The sequence below is a fragment of the Palaemon carinicauda genome, chromosome 40, assembly GCF_036898095.1.
Source record: "Palaemon carinicauda isolate YSFRI2023 chromosome 40, ASM3689809v2, whole genome shotgun sequence".
NCBI lineage: Eukaryota > Metazoa > Arthropoda > Malacostraca > Decapoda > Palaemonidae > Palaemon > Palaemon carinicauda.
Genome location: NC_090764.1, coordinates 40,376,836 through 40,392,832, shown reverse-complemented (window position 1 = coordinate 40,392,832; position 15,997 = coordinate 40,376,836). Strand labels below are relative to the sequence as shown.

Sequence of the window (15,997 nt, the reverse complement as noted above, 5' to 3'; positions counted from 1 at the left end):
AACTTTAAGTGGTTTGTACCTGAAACACGCAATCCTATCCTTCATTAAAAGGTAGTAATTGCGAAAACAGTATTACAATGTAACAGAAAAACATAATGAAAGATAAAGAATTCAGTGGCTGGAAAAGAGACTAAACACTAGATCAAATAAACTACGTTTAAAATCTCTCACCGCATAAAGCCTGGGAACAAGAATAAAACTCTAGAAACGTTTTACCTTCTTCCCCTATAGCGACTAGGGAGAAGAGCAAAAAACGAGAACAACGTTACCCGCTTGAACGAAACGTTTATCCTCCTCTCTCTCCCTCCGTCTCTATCTCTCTCTCTCTCTCTCTTGACTTAGAACCTGAGAGATGAGCCCAATTATATATATCGTTAAAACATATTATTTGTTAAAGGAAAAAAACTGAAAGGTTTCCCAAATAAAAAGTTCCTTTATTAGAATTAAAACCATTTAAGCTAAGAAAGAATGAACGAAACGCTAGAATCGGTTTACTCTTACTGCAACGTGAAACCGTGAAATACTCTCTCTCTATCGTAACGATAGAGCGCAAGTTGAACGTTCTGAACGTCAACAACTGCGGAGACTAAACAAAACGTTAGTTCAACTTTGAAAACAGTACGAGACTATCAAAGAAATTCTTTCAAAAACATTAAAATGAAAATAGCATAAATTCTTAACAGGAAAAACGATATGACGGGCTCAATGTTAATTAACTTCAGTTCCAAGTAAGGACCGCCTACTATTAGGAAAGGTCGCATATAAACAAACATAAAAATTAATTTTTATAAGTTTATAATAAATGGAAAGTTAATCGAAGAGGCCTATAAATGGCGGAGAGATATAAAATAAATCTATAACTTTGTTAAGCAAAATTACCAAAAACCTAAACACACTTCCGTCTAAGGGAAGGGTCGGCCATTTAAAAGTGAAAGAGAGTCCATACTCTCTTCGTCACCATAATAAAATCTATCCAAAACGAGTTCAAGTTTTGAAATGAAGATAAAACCCCTGCATAGCGAAAGCTCAAAACTGGAATAGAGTACTTCACCAAAAAGTTGTGAAAACAAATCCAGTTAGGGACGGCGTATTAGTAGGTCTTGCCGGAGGCACGACAGAGGAAAAATTGAGTTCTTGTTGACAAGAAGTACTTGAGTACCTACTCACAGATGGCGCTGTTGTGTACACCCCCACCTGTATAGCGATCGCTGGCGTATCCCGACCGTAGATTTCTGTCGGGCAACAGAGTTGACAGCTACATGATCATCGGGTAAGATTAATATTGAAAAATGGTAATTAACTGACCAAATGTGGGGTTCAGTAATCCATCATTACAATGGATGGTATAAAATTACATGGGTATATTTAGTAATTCTGTCCAGTTATTTATGGAGATATTTCAAAATAAAATTTCAGGAAACAACACTGGCTATATGTTTACAAATTCTGAAATTGGAAACAGTCAGTGTTACTAACAAAGTTGATAGAATCTACACAGTTTGATAATTACTGCCTAGCCCAGGCAACCGTTAGTTTGTTCATGCACATATACTACAAGTCATTCTTGGCCCATGTTTCAGTTAACTTGCATGTAGAGATAGCTTCGTGAATTTCAGTATACTATACACCGCAGCAAGCTAAAGAGCCATATGGTAACTTTACACATAGATACAGGCACAGCTAGATACTAATGTGGCTTTCATTCCCGTAAGGCTATAGTCAACTATTTTACTATACTATGTACAGTACAGTATGATTTATAGAATACTTTTGTTACATAATAAACAATGATAGCCCTTGATGTCACACAGGAATATTATCTAAAATATCATACGAGTTGTCAAGTGTCTCCATAACTTGTAGTGTTGTTTGCCAAATTCCATAAAGCTTACTATACAAAAAAGTTTCTAGGTTCATGAACATGAGAATAAGCAGTGATCATAAGATAATTTAAAGGCTAATGAGATGCTGAAGAATAGGTAGTTAACAAGACAATGAATTGTATAAAGTTTAGCAAAGAAAAATAATCCTTGTAGACTAAGTCTTAGAAGTAGTCATACTGCTCAATAATTGTATGAAGGCAACCTCATGTGGTATTTTCCAATACATACAAGACGACAGACCAATAATAATATACATTTAGGTAAATCCCTGATAAAACTGGCCCTTGGAGAATATAAAACATCACCATTTAAAGGCGTAGTCCTGTTTTATACATAGACTAGAACTCTCATTCTAAAATTCTAAATTAATCACATAATAAAGCTAGTATTGAATGTGAAGTTCAATGAACATTTTTGCCCTGTTATTACCTAGTAGACAACTATTATCACGTATAAAATAAACACGCATATCACATGAATATCAAAATCCCCAACCATTACCCTTTGACATAAAACAATTATTAACTATGTAGCTAATATTTTATAAATAATATAAATTAAGTAAATAATCAACACATTATATGGTATCCTAGCTTACTGAAGCCTCAATAGTATCATTGAAAGAAAATAAAAGAAAGTTGCTTAACATGATACGCTATAAATATGTCTTAATCAGGAACTATCAACAGTCACCTTTGGTAATTATAAAGTTATTTAAATTATAAACTTATTTACATGTGAATAAATCTTAAGAGTATTCAAAGTTAATCAAAGCAAACTTTACTTTTATTTTACAATTACTTTGGCATGGCATATGCACAGCATGTAACCAATTATAATTTCAGAGTTTATGCACACTAGCATCTGAATGTTCCATAGAAAAAATACAGGTTCAAGTGCCCAAACAAAGCTCTCTAATAAGGCAGTATAAAGCTTGATAGAGTAAATATAAGATTTTGAATATAATAATAATTCAAATACGTTACCACATGCACATATCATCAGTTATCATACTTCACTATGGATCGCCTTATAGCATTAGCCACTTGCCATGGATCATGAATCCTGTACACAATCTGGAAAAAAATGTTATAAACTATCTTACAATGTTAATCTTCCATTAAAAATTCACTTAAGATTTTTCATTTTCTTATGGCTAAATTCTAAATTGGCTTATAGATACACATCTGTGATCAATGCTTCTAAATGTACAACTGACGTATCATCCAAAGACAAATTGAGCTTACTTTTGTTTGTATTTTTCTCATGGTAATGAATTTTGATTCATAACGATGCTCTGTAGAAGGTGACTAAGTGTGTTCAAGTTTTATGTAGCCTAAACACAAGATAAATTAATAGTTTTAAATTGTTGTTTGCAAATCTTCTCAACTCTAAATGAATAAAATTAAGTATGAAAGGTAAAATTACATTGTACTTACAAACTATTGCTTTACTGAAAGCCTATATTACTACTGTACGAAGGGGCAATCTATGAACAACTTTTAAAGATTTAAGACAGTTTGATTAAACCACCAAGCAAGGACAGCAGCTGTAAAAAAAAAAAAAATCATACTTTCCTTTCGTAACAAAATCAAACTCTGCAGGAGCCTCAGCAATATGTGAAAAATCACAACAAGTCATGGACCTAACCAAAGTCAATTCCTTTATACTATAATTACCATCTCTGTCTCTACTTGCCTATCTCCTGGCTCATGTTCTCACTCATGCTTTCTTCCATGATGGTGTTCCTATTTAGTGTCAAAATCCAGAGTTTTGTTCATGTTCTTTTACTTTATCTTCACAAACTTGTTTTTGAGCCAGCATCAGGAATTTTTTCATCAGCAGGAACAAAGTTATTACTTAGGGGGCTCTCTTTTGTCACAATAGCTTCAGGAGTAAAATATGACCACTAACCTAGTTATTTTCATTCTCTAGGAAGGACCCTTAGGTCAAGACTATTTTTAGTTATGTTGCATGCTTTCTCAGTAAGAAGCTTCAAGTGTACACCATTTGTAAGTATGCAGGGCTTGCATCATTTTTTCTCATTTCTGTTTGCTCCAGCTTCCGTTCCTCCTGCAGGAAACTTTTTCACACTGACCTGAACTCCAAAACCTTTCAATAACCTGAGTAACCAAAGATGTTCAACCTGAATCTTTTCCAAAAAATGCATTCAAAATTACCCAATTGTTCAGGTACAACAGAAGTCTGTTGCCCAGAATCCTCAGCTATTTTGATACGAGCCATCATCCTGGTGAATACTTGAAGAGAAATCCTGAGATTAAAACATAGGCATTTGACCCAATAAATCCTTGATTCTTTTGTAAACTAAAAGGTTTTGACTCCTGATGAATAAGAAATCCTAGTTTTTTAAAGCGAACACTCCTTACTACTCGAATCATATCATCACACACTGATATACTAAATTATAATGTAAATTTCCCATACTGACTCCATCCTCTATAAAAGCATGTGAAAGAAAAATTGTTTAAATCTCTCAAAAACTTCTAATCTTCTTTCCTCAATGCCCCCAAGACTGTTGAAAGAATTTCCAGGAAAAACTTTGTGAGAATTATAGTATATCTGTTTAGAATTAAGACCACTAGAACTGGCATTAGATACAGTACTATGAACAATCTGTTGTAAATGCAATATACATTCTTCTCTAAAAGTTTTCTAATATCTAATTTAGACAGATGAGCTTTGGCAGAATTGTTTAGATAACTTGGAAAGGGGAGGGGTTCGTGTTCCTCTGACAGGGGAGGACTGCCTCATAGAGGAATCCAATAACCATCTTTTACCTTGAATAGAACCCAGGATTGGGACAATGTTTTTCCAAACATGATAACAGTGGTTAAGTTTTCACCCTACCAGGACCTCTTGGAAAGGACTGTCATTGTGGTGTTTTATAAGAGCAGAGACTCATGTTGGCACTTCAACCAGGACTTCTTTTATAGTGAAATCCTGAAGGTCTATCACTTTTTTAATAGTAGATTCCTTTGGAGGGACAGAAACAGAATTTCAAGAAGACATAGCCACAGAATGGTTGGGAGAATAGGAAAGCCTGCAAAAAAAAAAAAAAAAAAAAAAAAAAAACTTGAAGTGTCGCTTTTAATTTTGAAGGATACCTAAGCTACTGCATTACAATCTTACTTTTATCTAATATGGGATCCAATATAGAAGTAATTAAATTTAGCTTCTGCACATTGGATACTGCCCACATCATAGTGGAGCACAGTTGTTCCCTACGTTCAACAACAATATTTACAAGCACTGCAGAGGCCTCCAGAGACCCATCCAAAATAGTTCTATCTAAATAGGTTAAATAATCTAAAATAAGATTAAGATCTGGGTCACCTGTAAATTTTTCTGCCATAAGAGTTGAAATAATCCCTACTATAGAATCTGCAAAAGAGAAAACTTCAACTACAGCATACAAGTGTACTCTATCCTATTACCAAGAAACATTTCTTTTAGTTAATACACTTGAAAAACTTTTATTCAAAGACTTCCTTTTATAACATTAATAATGGATTCAAGAGAATTTAGCTTTTCCTGGAACATGGTTAGGCAATTGATTTGTTTTAAAAATAAATGAATGCTTTTGTGGGAGATGAGATCTTAACAACTGATGGCAAGCAGGAATAGTTTGCTTGTTTTCCACCTGCAACTGTAACTTTTCTTTATCTGGGAAAAGACAAGAAAACTTTGGAGCACAGATTGTCTTAGAATTTATAGCATATGATGACTTTGAATAGGAATTATCAGCATTTACCGGAGACAATCTTCCTTTTCGGCGGAACCCTCGGCTGCGGAAGCACCTGAAAAACACGCCCACGAGGCGGGAGAAGAGGTAGGCACAGTTTTTCCCCACATAGGATCATCTGAAGAGACGGGCCCTACTTGCACCAGGGTTCCGTCCCCCGAACACACTCCCATCCCTCCCTCAGGCCCCTCACTTGCTTGGAATGATGCCACAACACCACTATCCCGTAAATCAGACTCCTGGGGAAGGGTCACAGGCCTCTTCCCCGCAACCAACTTACCTCGTCCCCTACTCTAGGTAGGGGAAGGCGGCAGCGAGGCTCTCTCTGACGATACGCCCAGCGAAGCAAGAGGAGAAGAGACGCTCAGCTTCTTAGGCGATCTCTTAGACGCCTTCTTCTTTTTGGTACCGTAACGCACCCACTGCACCTCGTTCCAGGTCTCGCACTCCAGACACGTGACTGTAGGGAAACACACACTGCCCCTACACGAAGAACACAAGGAGTGCGGGTCAACTTCAGGTTTCGACAGAAAAGCGCCACACGATTTACCGACCATAGGGCCAGGACAACGGCGGGGATGCTCCATTACGCACTAGTAAGGCACTGCGAGACACAGGAACACAAAGGGGAACACAAAGGTACCACGTGGGAACCGCGCGAGACACAAAAGGGGTCGGGGACACAAAGGGTCGCACTGGATAAGGAGAGCGTCGTGAGGTTATCGCGACGCGACCAGAGAACTTACTGGGGATCGAGACCTGAGCAAGCATGCTCTCTGACCCGGGGTGGCCTCAGGGCGCGTATCACACCACCTGAGGTTACCCCTCATAGAAAACGGGAGTAGGGTAAACTACACAAAACTCTGGTCGGTTGGGAGGAGATCCCAGATACTCCTAAGAAAGTAGTTCGAGGTAAGTACTCGGTGTTGGAACAAATAACATTTTAAAAGTGTAACATTTGAAAATCACATACCTGAAATATTTCATATGAACTAAAATCTGTTCTTAGTGAAGTACAGTCACCTCTTGATATCAAACGAACAATGGCTGGAATTCTTCCCACTGATGCTTCTTTAGACATTCCCAAAGCAGGCCAAGCTCCAACCATACTGGAAAAAAAATAAAAATTGTTAGTCATTTTTCACCACTTAAATTTAAAGGGCACTTATTAAAACAAATTGCATAATTTCTCAAACGCAAACAGAAAAAGGCAAAACTTGGTATTGAAAAATGTTCTTGCAATTTCCTTGCCATTTCATTTTAGAATTACCATTACATTACCAATCCTAGTGGCTAGACCAATTAATTTATTATAATTTACCTTTCTGATGATAAAAACCCTTGAGTGACCTTTCTGATGTTAAAAACCCTTGAGTGAGGATGTTTTCCAAATAAATCTCATATACACTCTTTTCAGCTAGGTTTTAAGGATGCTAGAGTAAATAGTAAGAGTTTGACTATGGATGTATAGCCACAAATTAGGGTTTACAAGTGATGGGGTGCGAGGTGTCTGAAATCCAGTAAAGGTTTTGGTTGACTTCTACAGATTAATAGTTTCCATAGTCTATTAGAGAGAAAGTTGCTCGAATCAATTCAGGACTATGCAGATAATTCTGATATTTATAGTAGCTCAGTATAATCACCAGTGACTAGCAGTACATGAATCCCAAGTTAATGTTCAGTTCAAGGTCCCGTAGATTTCACAGCCAATCACAGTAGACTAACATTAAACAATTTAAGGAATAGAATATAAGAATAAAAGATATTTAAAAATCAGATTTTTTGACAGCACACCAAAGTCTTATTCCTTTCCTCCCTAATCTGGGACTTCTTAGTGGGTCTACTCCACTTTCTGGTTAGCATGAACTCTTTTTGTTTCATATTAAGGACTGTTTGAATAGTTAACTATCAGAACTTAACAACTTGGGCTAACAGGTAAATAGATTTCTTAATAGTGTGCACAAGCCAATTTTGTGGAGATAGCTGATAGTGTGCACTGGCCAATTTTGTGGAGATAGTGTGCACTGGCCAATTTTGTCATAGTGTTCACCGGTCAATTTTGTGGAGAGTTCTGCATTATTATGCAGTTCCTCTTATATATGTAAATTTAATTAAGTCTATTCATGAGATTCTCACCTACAAGGTACCAATTGTTAGCCGAGATGTAGTGTCAAAAGACTCTTGAAGCTTAATACCAAAGGTAGTTATCAATGACAGTTTTATTTATTTTTCTACAAATTACATATTTCAGAAGAAATACCCGATATAGTGTTACTTTTAGCTTTATATGCAACTTATAACATTTTCTCATTAGTAGTGAATCCTTGGTATAGTAAATTTCAAAAATTATAAGCAATATGTAAATTTCTTATAGATAACCAATTACCTTTTACAAAGCTGTGAAAAAGTGTCATGATAAGCATTGAATGTAAAGTAAATAAGGCGATACAAGCTCTCCCCAGGAAAATCACTCAGGAACATTATCTCCAGGTCAGCCTTTCCACTCTGAAAAATAGATGAGAGTGCATCAAGTTTTAGTTTCTCACATAAAAATGCAGTCTATGTGTATGTATGTATGTATGTATGTATGTATGTATGTATGTAGATACAAGACTATCATTGAACCTCAGATTGGAGAACAACAATTTGAATACAGGAAAGAAAGAAGTACTTCGGATCTCATATTCAGTTTGACTCGGTGCCTAGGAACAAATAATGGAGGTGCTTAGAAAAGTTTATAGACAGGATGGTAGATTGGGAGCTATGATGAAGAACACAAATGAACAATGTATGAATAATGTAAGGGCTGGTTATAAGAATGAGAGAAGGTTTAGAGTGACAATGGGAGTCAAGTAGGGACATGTCCTTTCTTCATTCTTGTTCATTGCATATTTGGACATGGTCATCAGAGAGTTTAAAGTAAGAATTCAAATTTCAGGAGACATCATGCTATTTGCAGATGAAATAGCATTTTGGACATATGACCATGAAGAATTGGAAAGAGTGGTTTCCTATGCTTAAACAATTGCTAAGAACGAATATAACTCAAACAATGTAATAAAGGACAGAATCACTCAAATATTTAGGATGTGTTTTCAGAAAAAGGTGATAAAAGCAAGGAAGAAATAAGTGAAATAAATACAAAAATGCAGGAGCTCTATCCAATAATGAGAGATGTGTATGTACCTGAGGAAGTAAAGAAAGCTATATTCGAGGATTTGCTAACACCAATAATGACATGGATCAGAGAGCTGGACAATGACAAACTGAAAGAAGGAGAGTTCAAGCATCAGAGATGAAAACCCTAAAAATAATACTGCATAAAACAAGAACAGTTGGAGTGGCCTTTAAGATGAGCAAGATTGAGAAAGGGCAGCTGAGATTGCGAGGTAAGAGATGAGAATGAATGAAAACAGAATAGCAAAGAAAAGATGGAACTGGACACCTGATGGAAGAGATCGAGAGGCAGACCACATAAACGCTGGAGGGATGGAATTGATGAGATGTTAAAAAAACAATATGCCAACAATTGAACAGCTGAGAAAAGGAGTATTTAAGGATAGAAGCGAATGGAGATGACGACTGGCCCACTGACAGGCTGAAAAGCCTACCTGGAAGTGTAAGTAAGTAATATATTTACATATATAACAAATTTTATGTAGTTCTTTAAAATAGGATTATGTTTTCAGTGTAGCTGTAACATCCATAGAATTCATTAACAAGGTAGCTAAAGACAGGTGGTGTGTACAGGCAAAAAGCACCAACCCTCCACCTGCCTGAAGCATGCCACTTTTGACCTTCGGCTCAGGACATGAGATGTAGTTGAGGTGGGAGGTTTTCACTTTAAATGACTCAGGTTTGTATAGATAAGAAAAATAGAAATTAATTAAAAAATTTGTTTGTTTCTATGCGGACACCAACCTTTATCATTTATTGCAGCAGGATCTGGTACGGCTTTGTTACGACCAGATATAAGGATTATCGTGGGTCTGGCATCCTCATGGGCCCACCATGTGCTTCGGTGCGTTGAGGCTAGTGGCTGTGTCCTCGGTGGAGGACTGACTAACTCTATTTCTTCCACAGGGAGAGAAAAACAGGAGTGACATAAATGAAACTCCTACAAATCAGTCTTTAAAAGACTTGTTCAAAAATAAAATGGAAAGGTAGTGGTCCTTTTCATTTGTTATCCAGTCAACTGACTGACTACATTCCTGAGACGGAGAGAATGTAATGTAAAAACCAGTGGTTGTAAAAAAAGTTTGCCTCTTATACGAAAGCTTCCAATAAAACTGAATGCTTGAAGAAAATACCTTGAACTCACAGTCCCAGGCTGGGATCGATCTACTGCCACACGAATGTTACGTAAAAAGGTTACCAACTTACCACAGTACTGGCCAGTTACCACTGTACTAGCCAGAAGTTGAGTTCTGATGTGTTTCTTTATCTGGGAAGGCAAGTGCTTCAAATGAGCATGCATGATAGTCTTCTTATTTGTTTTTTCCTTCATTGTCAAAATCTAGTGCAGGATCATAATCATGCACCTATGTTAGGGAATACGAAAAATTACAATCTTGAAAGTAATTTGCATTTTCCAAAATAGACCAGCCGAGTCTGGAGCTGGACTAAAGTTTATTTCATAAACTCAAGAAACCTTTACAGGTATACGTAAACGTTTTTTCTAGGTGTAAATCTTTCAAGGGAGGGAGAGATGGGATCAGACAAGGTCTTATATTCCGTTAAAATCTATTCCTGGCAATAATATTAATAATAATAATAATAATAATAATAATAATAATAATAATTTCCTTGTTGGGGCCCTTGGGCTTATAGTATCTTGCTTTTCCAACTAGGGTTGTAGCTTAGCTAGTAATAATAATAATAATAATATAGACACACTCAGCATCTGGACAGAATCTGATTTATTAAAGAGGCTCTTAGATTCAAAGAGAGCAAGGGATGTGAAGTCGACCCAAATTCTATTGGAGACAATAATGGGTAAATGTAAGTCGACAGTCACAACTCCTAAGGTCTACTGGTAACACCTACCAGTTATAATTGTATGTGAGCACCGGAGAGCGCATGTGTTTAAGAGTCACAGGCGCTAGTCTCTTGTTATAGATAACTCACACTTGCACTTTAAAGTGATGTAATATGTGGTGGAGTAAACCAACTACTGTATACCGACCCCCTAACGGCCTGAGCACACGTTAGCGATTTAGTAAGGTTAGTCCTTCTAAGCACGCATTCGTAAATTCTGCATTCATGTATGTGCACGTGGCCATGCCAAAACATCTGAAAGAAAAAGCAAAGGCGACAAAGCTCTGGCAAAAGCAAGCGCTTAGGTGAGAGTCCTGCGTTCATCTTGAGCACATGTAACTAAGCAATTGCGTCTAGTGACGCTTCTAGATGCTGCGCGTCTAAATGAGGGGCTACTGGATGAACCTCGTGTGGTTGGAGGCACGCGTGGAGGAGGCACATCTGATTGGTGTGCAATTGGATGTGGCATCTGGTAGAAACTTGCGTATGTCCACCTGAATGATGAAGAGTCCAGCAAAGGTTAAATCACAACCTTGCTGAGGGTTGACAGTGCTTGCTTGTTGAAAACTCTCGTCGGTTTGTCTGGCAATCAGCAAGCAAAGCAATCGGCTACCCATAAGTGAGGTTGAGTATATTTAATCAACAGCACTCGCTAGGATACCTGTTGCTTGTGAACATAAACACAGAAGGAAATAGAATTCCTTGGGGAAGGAACCTCGTCCTTTGAGTAAAGGGAAGTCTACCTCCAAGGTGGCAATAGTGTGAATCCTGTATTCACCTTTAGCCAATCCTATAGAGTTGTGGGAGATATGTTAGCATTAATCATATATCTGACTCGAGGACAATATTTCAAGATGCAGTACCAAAATAAAATGCTGGAAAACTTCCAAAGTCTGCAGCCAGTTGAAAAATGACTGTCTAAACTGACAGTTGCCATGGAAGTGACTACTCAGTGAGGAAACTCCACCAGGTAACCACCGGCCAACTATCTACACCTCGTTATAAAATTCTAACTTGTCGTAACCCAGCTTAGCTGTTTTTCTCCTATGTAAAGGACAAGGGTTTGTATTTGTGCTGGAACAAATCTGTTTTGGTCTGAAAAATCTTTTGACTCCTCAGTACAAACGAATCTAGAGGTCATGAGCTTAGGAAGCTCACTATTGTACTATCAAGCCTAAAAGCTCAATAAAGACAGGCCTTATCAAAAAATGAGGTCTCATTAACAGCTGAGGGTTTGTTAATGGCTGGCTTGGCATTTCCAACATCCTCCCAATTATATTCAACTAGCCTAGTCTTCTCTGAATTTTCCTCGGAACTATAAGCTAGTTTTCTTTCATATTTGGAACTTCCAATCTATTTGATTTTCTTTATTTTATCAATAGGGTATAATTACCAATTATTAAATCATCTTATTCTAATGTCAAGTAGCTACATGGCAAATATTAATGAAAAAGAGAAACTACACTGCAAATCATTTCAATAAAATGCTTTCAATCTAATTCAATAAAAAGGCAAATTCCATCACTATATACATGCAAAGTTGATGCTTCTTTGAAAAATACAAAATAAGTTCAAAGACTAAGCAGAATTCATTGTGATATTGAGTGATGCAAACTTAAAAATTTCTCAACACATTCATAATCCTATAGTTGATTTATTTATTCATATCTGAGAATTATATTAATAAAACAGTATATTTATAATAGTCTACAGATGGATAACTCACAAGTGTAGCAATGGCCACTGCATCTCCATATTCCACAACAAGCCCGAGTGCAGCATGAATTTCTAGTAAAGTGTTGAAATAATTTTCTTTGCTCAGGTCATAGTATCTCTGCGCAGCTGATCGTAAAAGTTCAAATGATCCATAGTAATGGTCGGGTGCCATCATCATGTGGAAATGAGGATGAATCTGAGAAGCACCGGCATGATGTAAAATGTCCCATGCTATATTGGTGTATCTGGAAGATAACAGAGTTCAGTAAATAATGATGTCTTACATACTTATTCTTTGCCTAAATATACTCTGAATCTGTCAAAATTAGTATTTTTAAGGATTTGGGTTATCCACTAAAATGTTCAGTCATAGTCTCTGGTATGCTAGTAATGATACTTGAATTCATTATAAATATTAATCATAAGAATTCTATTATCACAAAGCTCTATCCCTTTTTCTTTTAATAAATTTTTAGGTTTTATTGTCTGATACTATAAAATAACCAATACTAGCATTGATAATAGCTCTCCCCAATAGTATAACAAACTCTTTCGTATATGGTATTTAATTCAAGTGAAGAAATTCAACAAACTGAACACAATTTATACCTAATTCTGAATGTCTGATAAAAGTAGCTTTTAAGACTGACAAAGGTAATACTTTGGGTTGATTACACCTATTGTCTTATTTTGAGCATACAATACTAACAAATAAACCTTTATGAAAATTTCCAAACACAAACATTATCTCACCCTTGTCTAGATATAAAAAAAAAAATTATTTGTGTAAGTATGCAATGCTGCTTCTTTGTCTGCATCTTTTCCCACTTCTATGTGGGGTCGATGTTTCTGGCCAGCGTTCTCCATCTACCTCTGTCCCATACTTCATCACCGGTTAATCCCTTTGATCGAAGGTCATCCTTGATACAGTCCATCCACCTTCGCTTTGGTCTCCCTCTCCTTCTCGGTCCCTGTACCTCCATTTCCATCACTCTCCTCCCAATATACTGTTCATCTCTTCTCATGACATGGCCATACCACCTCAGTCTACTTTCTTGGATCTTACCTGATAGTTCTCTAACTCCTGTGGTACCCCTAATTACCTTATTCCGTATCTTATCTCTTCTTGTCACCCCACACATCCATCTCAACATTCTCATCTCTGCCACATCCAGCTTTTTCTCTTCTGTCTTCTTTATTGCCCACATCTCCGCTCCATACATCATTGCTGGTCTCACAACTGTCCTGTGTACTTTACCTTTCAACTTAACCCCTATTTTCCTGTCGCATAGTACTCAACTCACTTTTTTCCAATTCTTCCATCCTGCTTGTATTGTGGTTTATTTCTGCCCCCAGATCACCATCCTCTGCAACTGTTGATCCTAAATACTTGAAATTTTCAATTCTTTTCAATCTCTCTCCTTGTAAACTAACTTCTTAATTATCCCCATTTTGTCAATCTCATATACTCTGTCTTTTTCCTGCTGATCTTCAACCCTCTATTTTCCATTTCTCTTCTCCAATTAAATTAGAGGCGAAAATAGGAGCAGCGAAACTTTAATGAAATTACTCAGCAAAGTGATAAGACTGAAAAGCACGGATTAATAATACATGAAGGAAACCTTCTCTCTCAAATGTACATGTCACTATGCAGCAATTAGACCAAGCTTCCCCCATGCAAGAATTCAGTTGCACTCACTTCTAGCAGTGTCATTTGAGTTAACAAATATGATGCCCGGGCTTTACAACCTTAGAAAAAAGGAGAATTTCTATCTACATACCCTCTGCCTTCCCCTCAGGAGACAAACCAGCTTGGGAACATTGCATGACTTCAGGGAATCAAAACTCCATTCAATGGTTCAACACCTCATCTTACCTCTTGGATTTTACAATATTGAAGATGCTCTTAAATTTTACTTTTATTGGCGATATATTAGTTGCAGAAGGGATAAAATCATTCAAGAAATTTAGATTCATATGAGAGGAACTCAACTCTGAACATTCAGAACTCATACTAAAGGAACACTGTAATTATGATCACTAGAACTGAATATGAAAGTTTAGTTGGAGTAAGCAACCAGGCTAACAAGTTAGGCTTACTGCCCACACGAGAAGGCTTGTTGGTTTTTCAGAATAATTAAGGAAATTAGACAAGTTAAAACCAAAATAGATTGATCAGTAACTTGGTTGGTAAGCAAGTATTGGCATGTCATACCATTATCCTCTCCATAAAAACTATCGGTATTCTCTATGTAATTCCACTGAACTAAAAATTACCTTCCTCCGACATTATAAGTAATGAACGGCAGTCAAACTATTTGCAACATAGAAGTGTTACAGCTGTGTAATGTATTCTTTCTGGTTCCAAAAAAACTATAGTGGAACATAAATCCTGAGAGGAACCTTGAGATATCGTACTTCCCACAACTGTTATTTGATACCCAGTTCTTTCCTTATGCAGACATGCTAGGTATTAAATTAAAGTGCAATAAAAACTTATCACATTCTGGAAGGGGACACTTAGGTCTGAAAAGACTTACGACAGAGTAAAAAGAAGAGGTAACTCCTAGCATGCTACTTACCATTAACAGCAAAATTATTTCATTACTGTACTGAGGGCTTGTATTTTTTTTTTAAATTTTGGGGGTAACCATCGATAAAATGAACTTCTAAAGAAGCAATATGAGCATCAATGGAGGCACATAAAAATAACACTCCACACTCCTTGGTTAATCTAACCCAGATTGTCTAAATGTTTATGTAATAAAATATTTGCCTTTTAGGTATATTACTGCAGTTTTACTTCACAATTTGATCAAACCCCAATCTCATCCTCTTCATATGAAAGGTAAGGTCTCTATCAATCATGCTGCCAGATACTTTTGTACAAAATATTAACCTAAACACTCCCATGCTGCTGCAAAAAAAAAAATATATATATATATAAGCAACAAAGGTGTATAAACTGACTGCTGCTTTGCATAAAAACTTAACCGACAGTTCAAGACTTAGATTAGGCTAATGAATTACATAAATGATAAAATTTATTAGAAATGAAAAAGCAATAAGATACTACACCTATACACTTATTAAACTGACTAAAGACTTGGTAAACAATAAAAAATTATGTTAATGTTAAATCTATCCTTTATATCCAAAAATGCTAAAATGCAGAACTTATTCCAAAAATGCTAAAATACATCCAAAAATGCTAAAATGCAGAACTTATTCCAAAAATGCTAAAATACAGAACTTATTTCTTGAACAACTTATTTGTCACTTAGAAGAAATATAAGCTTTGCCAGAAAACCAATCTGCTTACAGAAAATTATACTCTGAGACAGTTATATGTTCTATTGTAAATGAAATGATGGATGAAAACAAATGTGATATTTTAATATTGCTTGATCTTAGTGCTCCTTTTGACACTGTTGTGCATGAACTGCTACTAAATAATCTAAGGTCCATCAGTATTCCAGATCAAGCTTTTGAGTACCTAAAAAACTACTTGACAGAAATTATTGTGTGCAAATTGAAAACTCTTATTGATCATGAACCTTTAAACAGAGGAGTACCTCAGGGAGTGTACTGGGTCTAA

The 15,997-nt window shown here is 36.4% G+C and overlaps 1 protein-coding gene across 5 annotated transcripts in view; it reads right to left on the bottom strand.

Annotated features, from left to right (window-relative positions):
* Positions 1-1,244: 1,244 nt before the first annotated feature.
* The window catches only part of LOC137631720 (uncharacterized), a 91,948-nt gene continuing 77,195 nt past the window's right edge, over positions 1,245-15,997 (bottom strand). For 3 of the 5 annotated variants that reach the window (XM_068363604.1, XM_068363605.1, XM_068363603.1), the window contains exons 7-10: positions 12,410-12,644; positions 8,033-8,151; positions 6,620-6,755; positions 1,246-2,959 (exon numbers count right to left, since the gene is read on the bottom strand). In XM_068363604.1, coding sequence (XP_068219705.1) covers positions 2,885-2,959; positions 6,620-6,755; positions 8,033-8,151; positions 12,410-12,644 — 565 coding nt within the window. In that variant the 3' untranslated portion in view covers positions 1,246-2,884. Of the gene's footprint in view, positions 2,960-6,619; positions 6,756-8,032; positions 8,152-12,409; positions 12,645-15,997 lie in introns of all 5 variants that reach the window. The other 2 variants (XM_068363602.1, XM_068363601.1) reach the window with 1 other exon arrangement.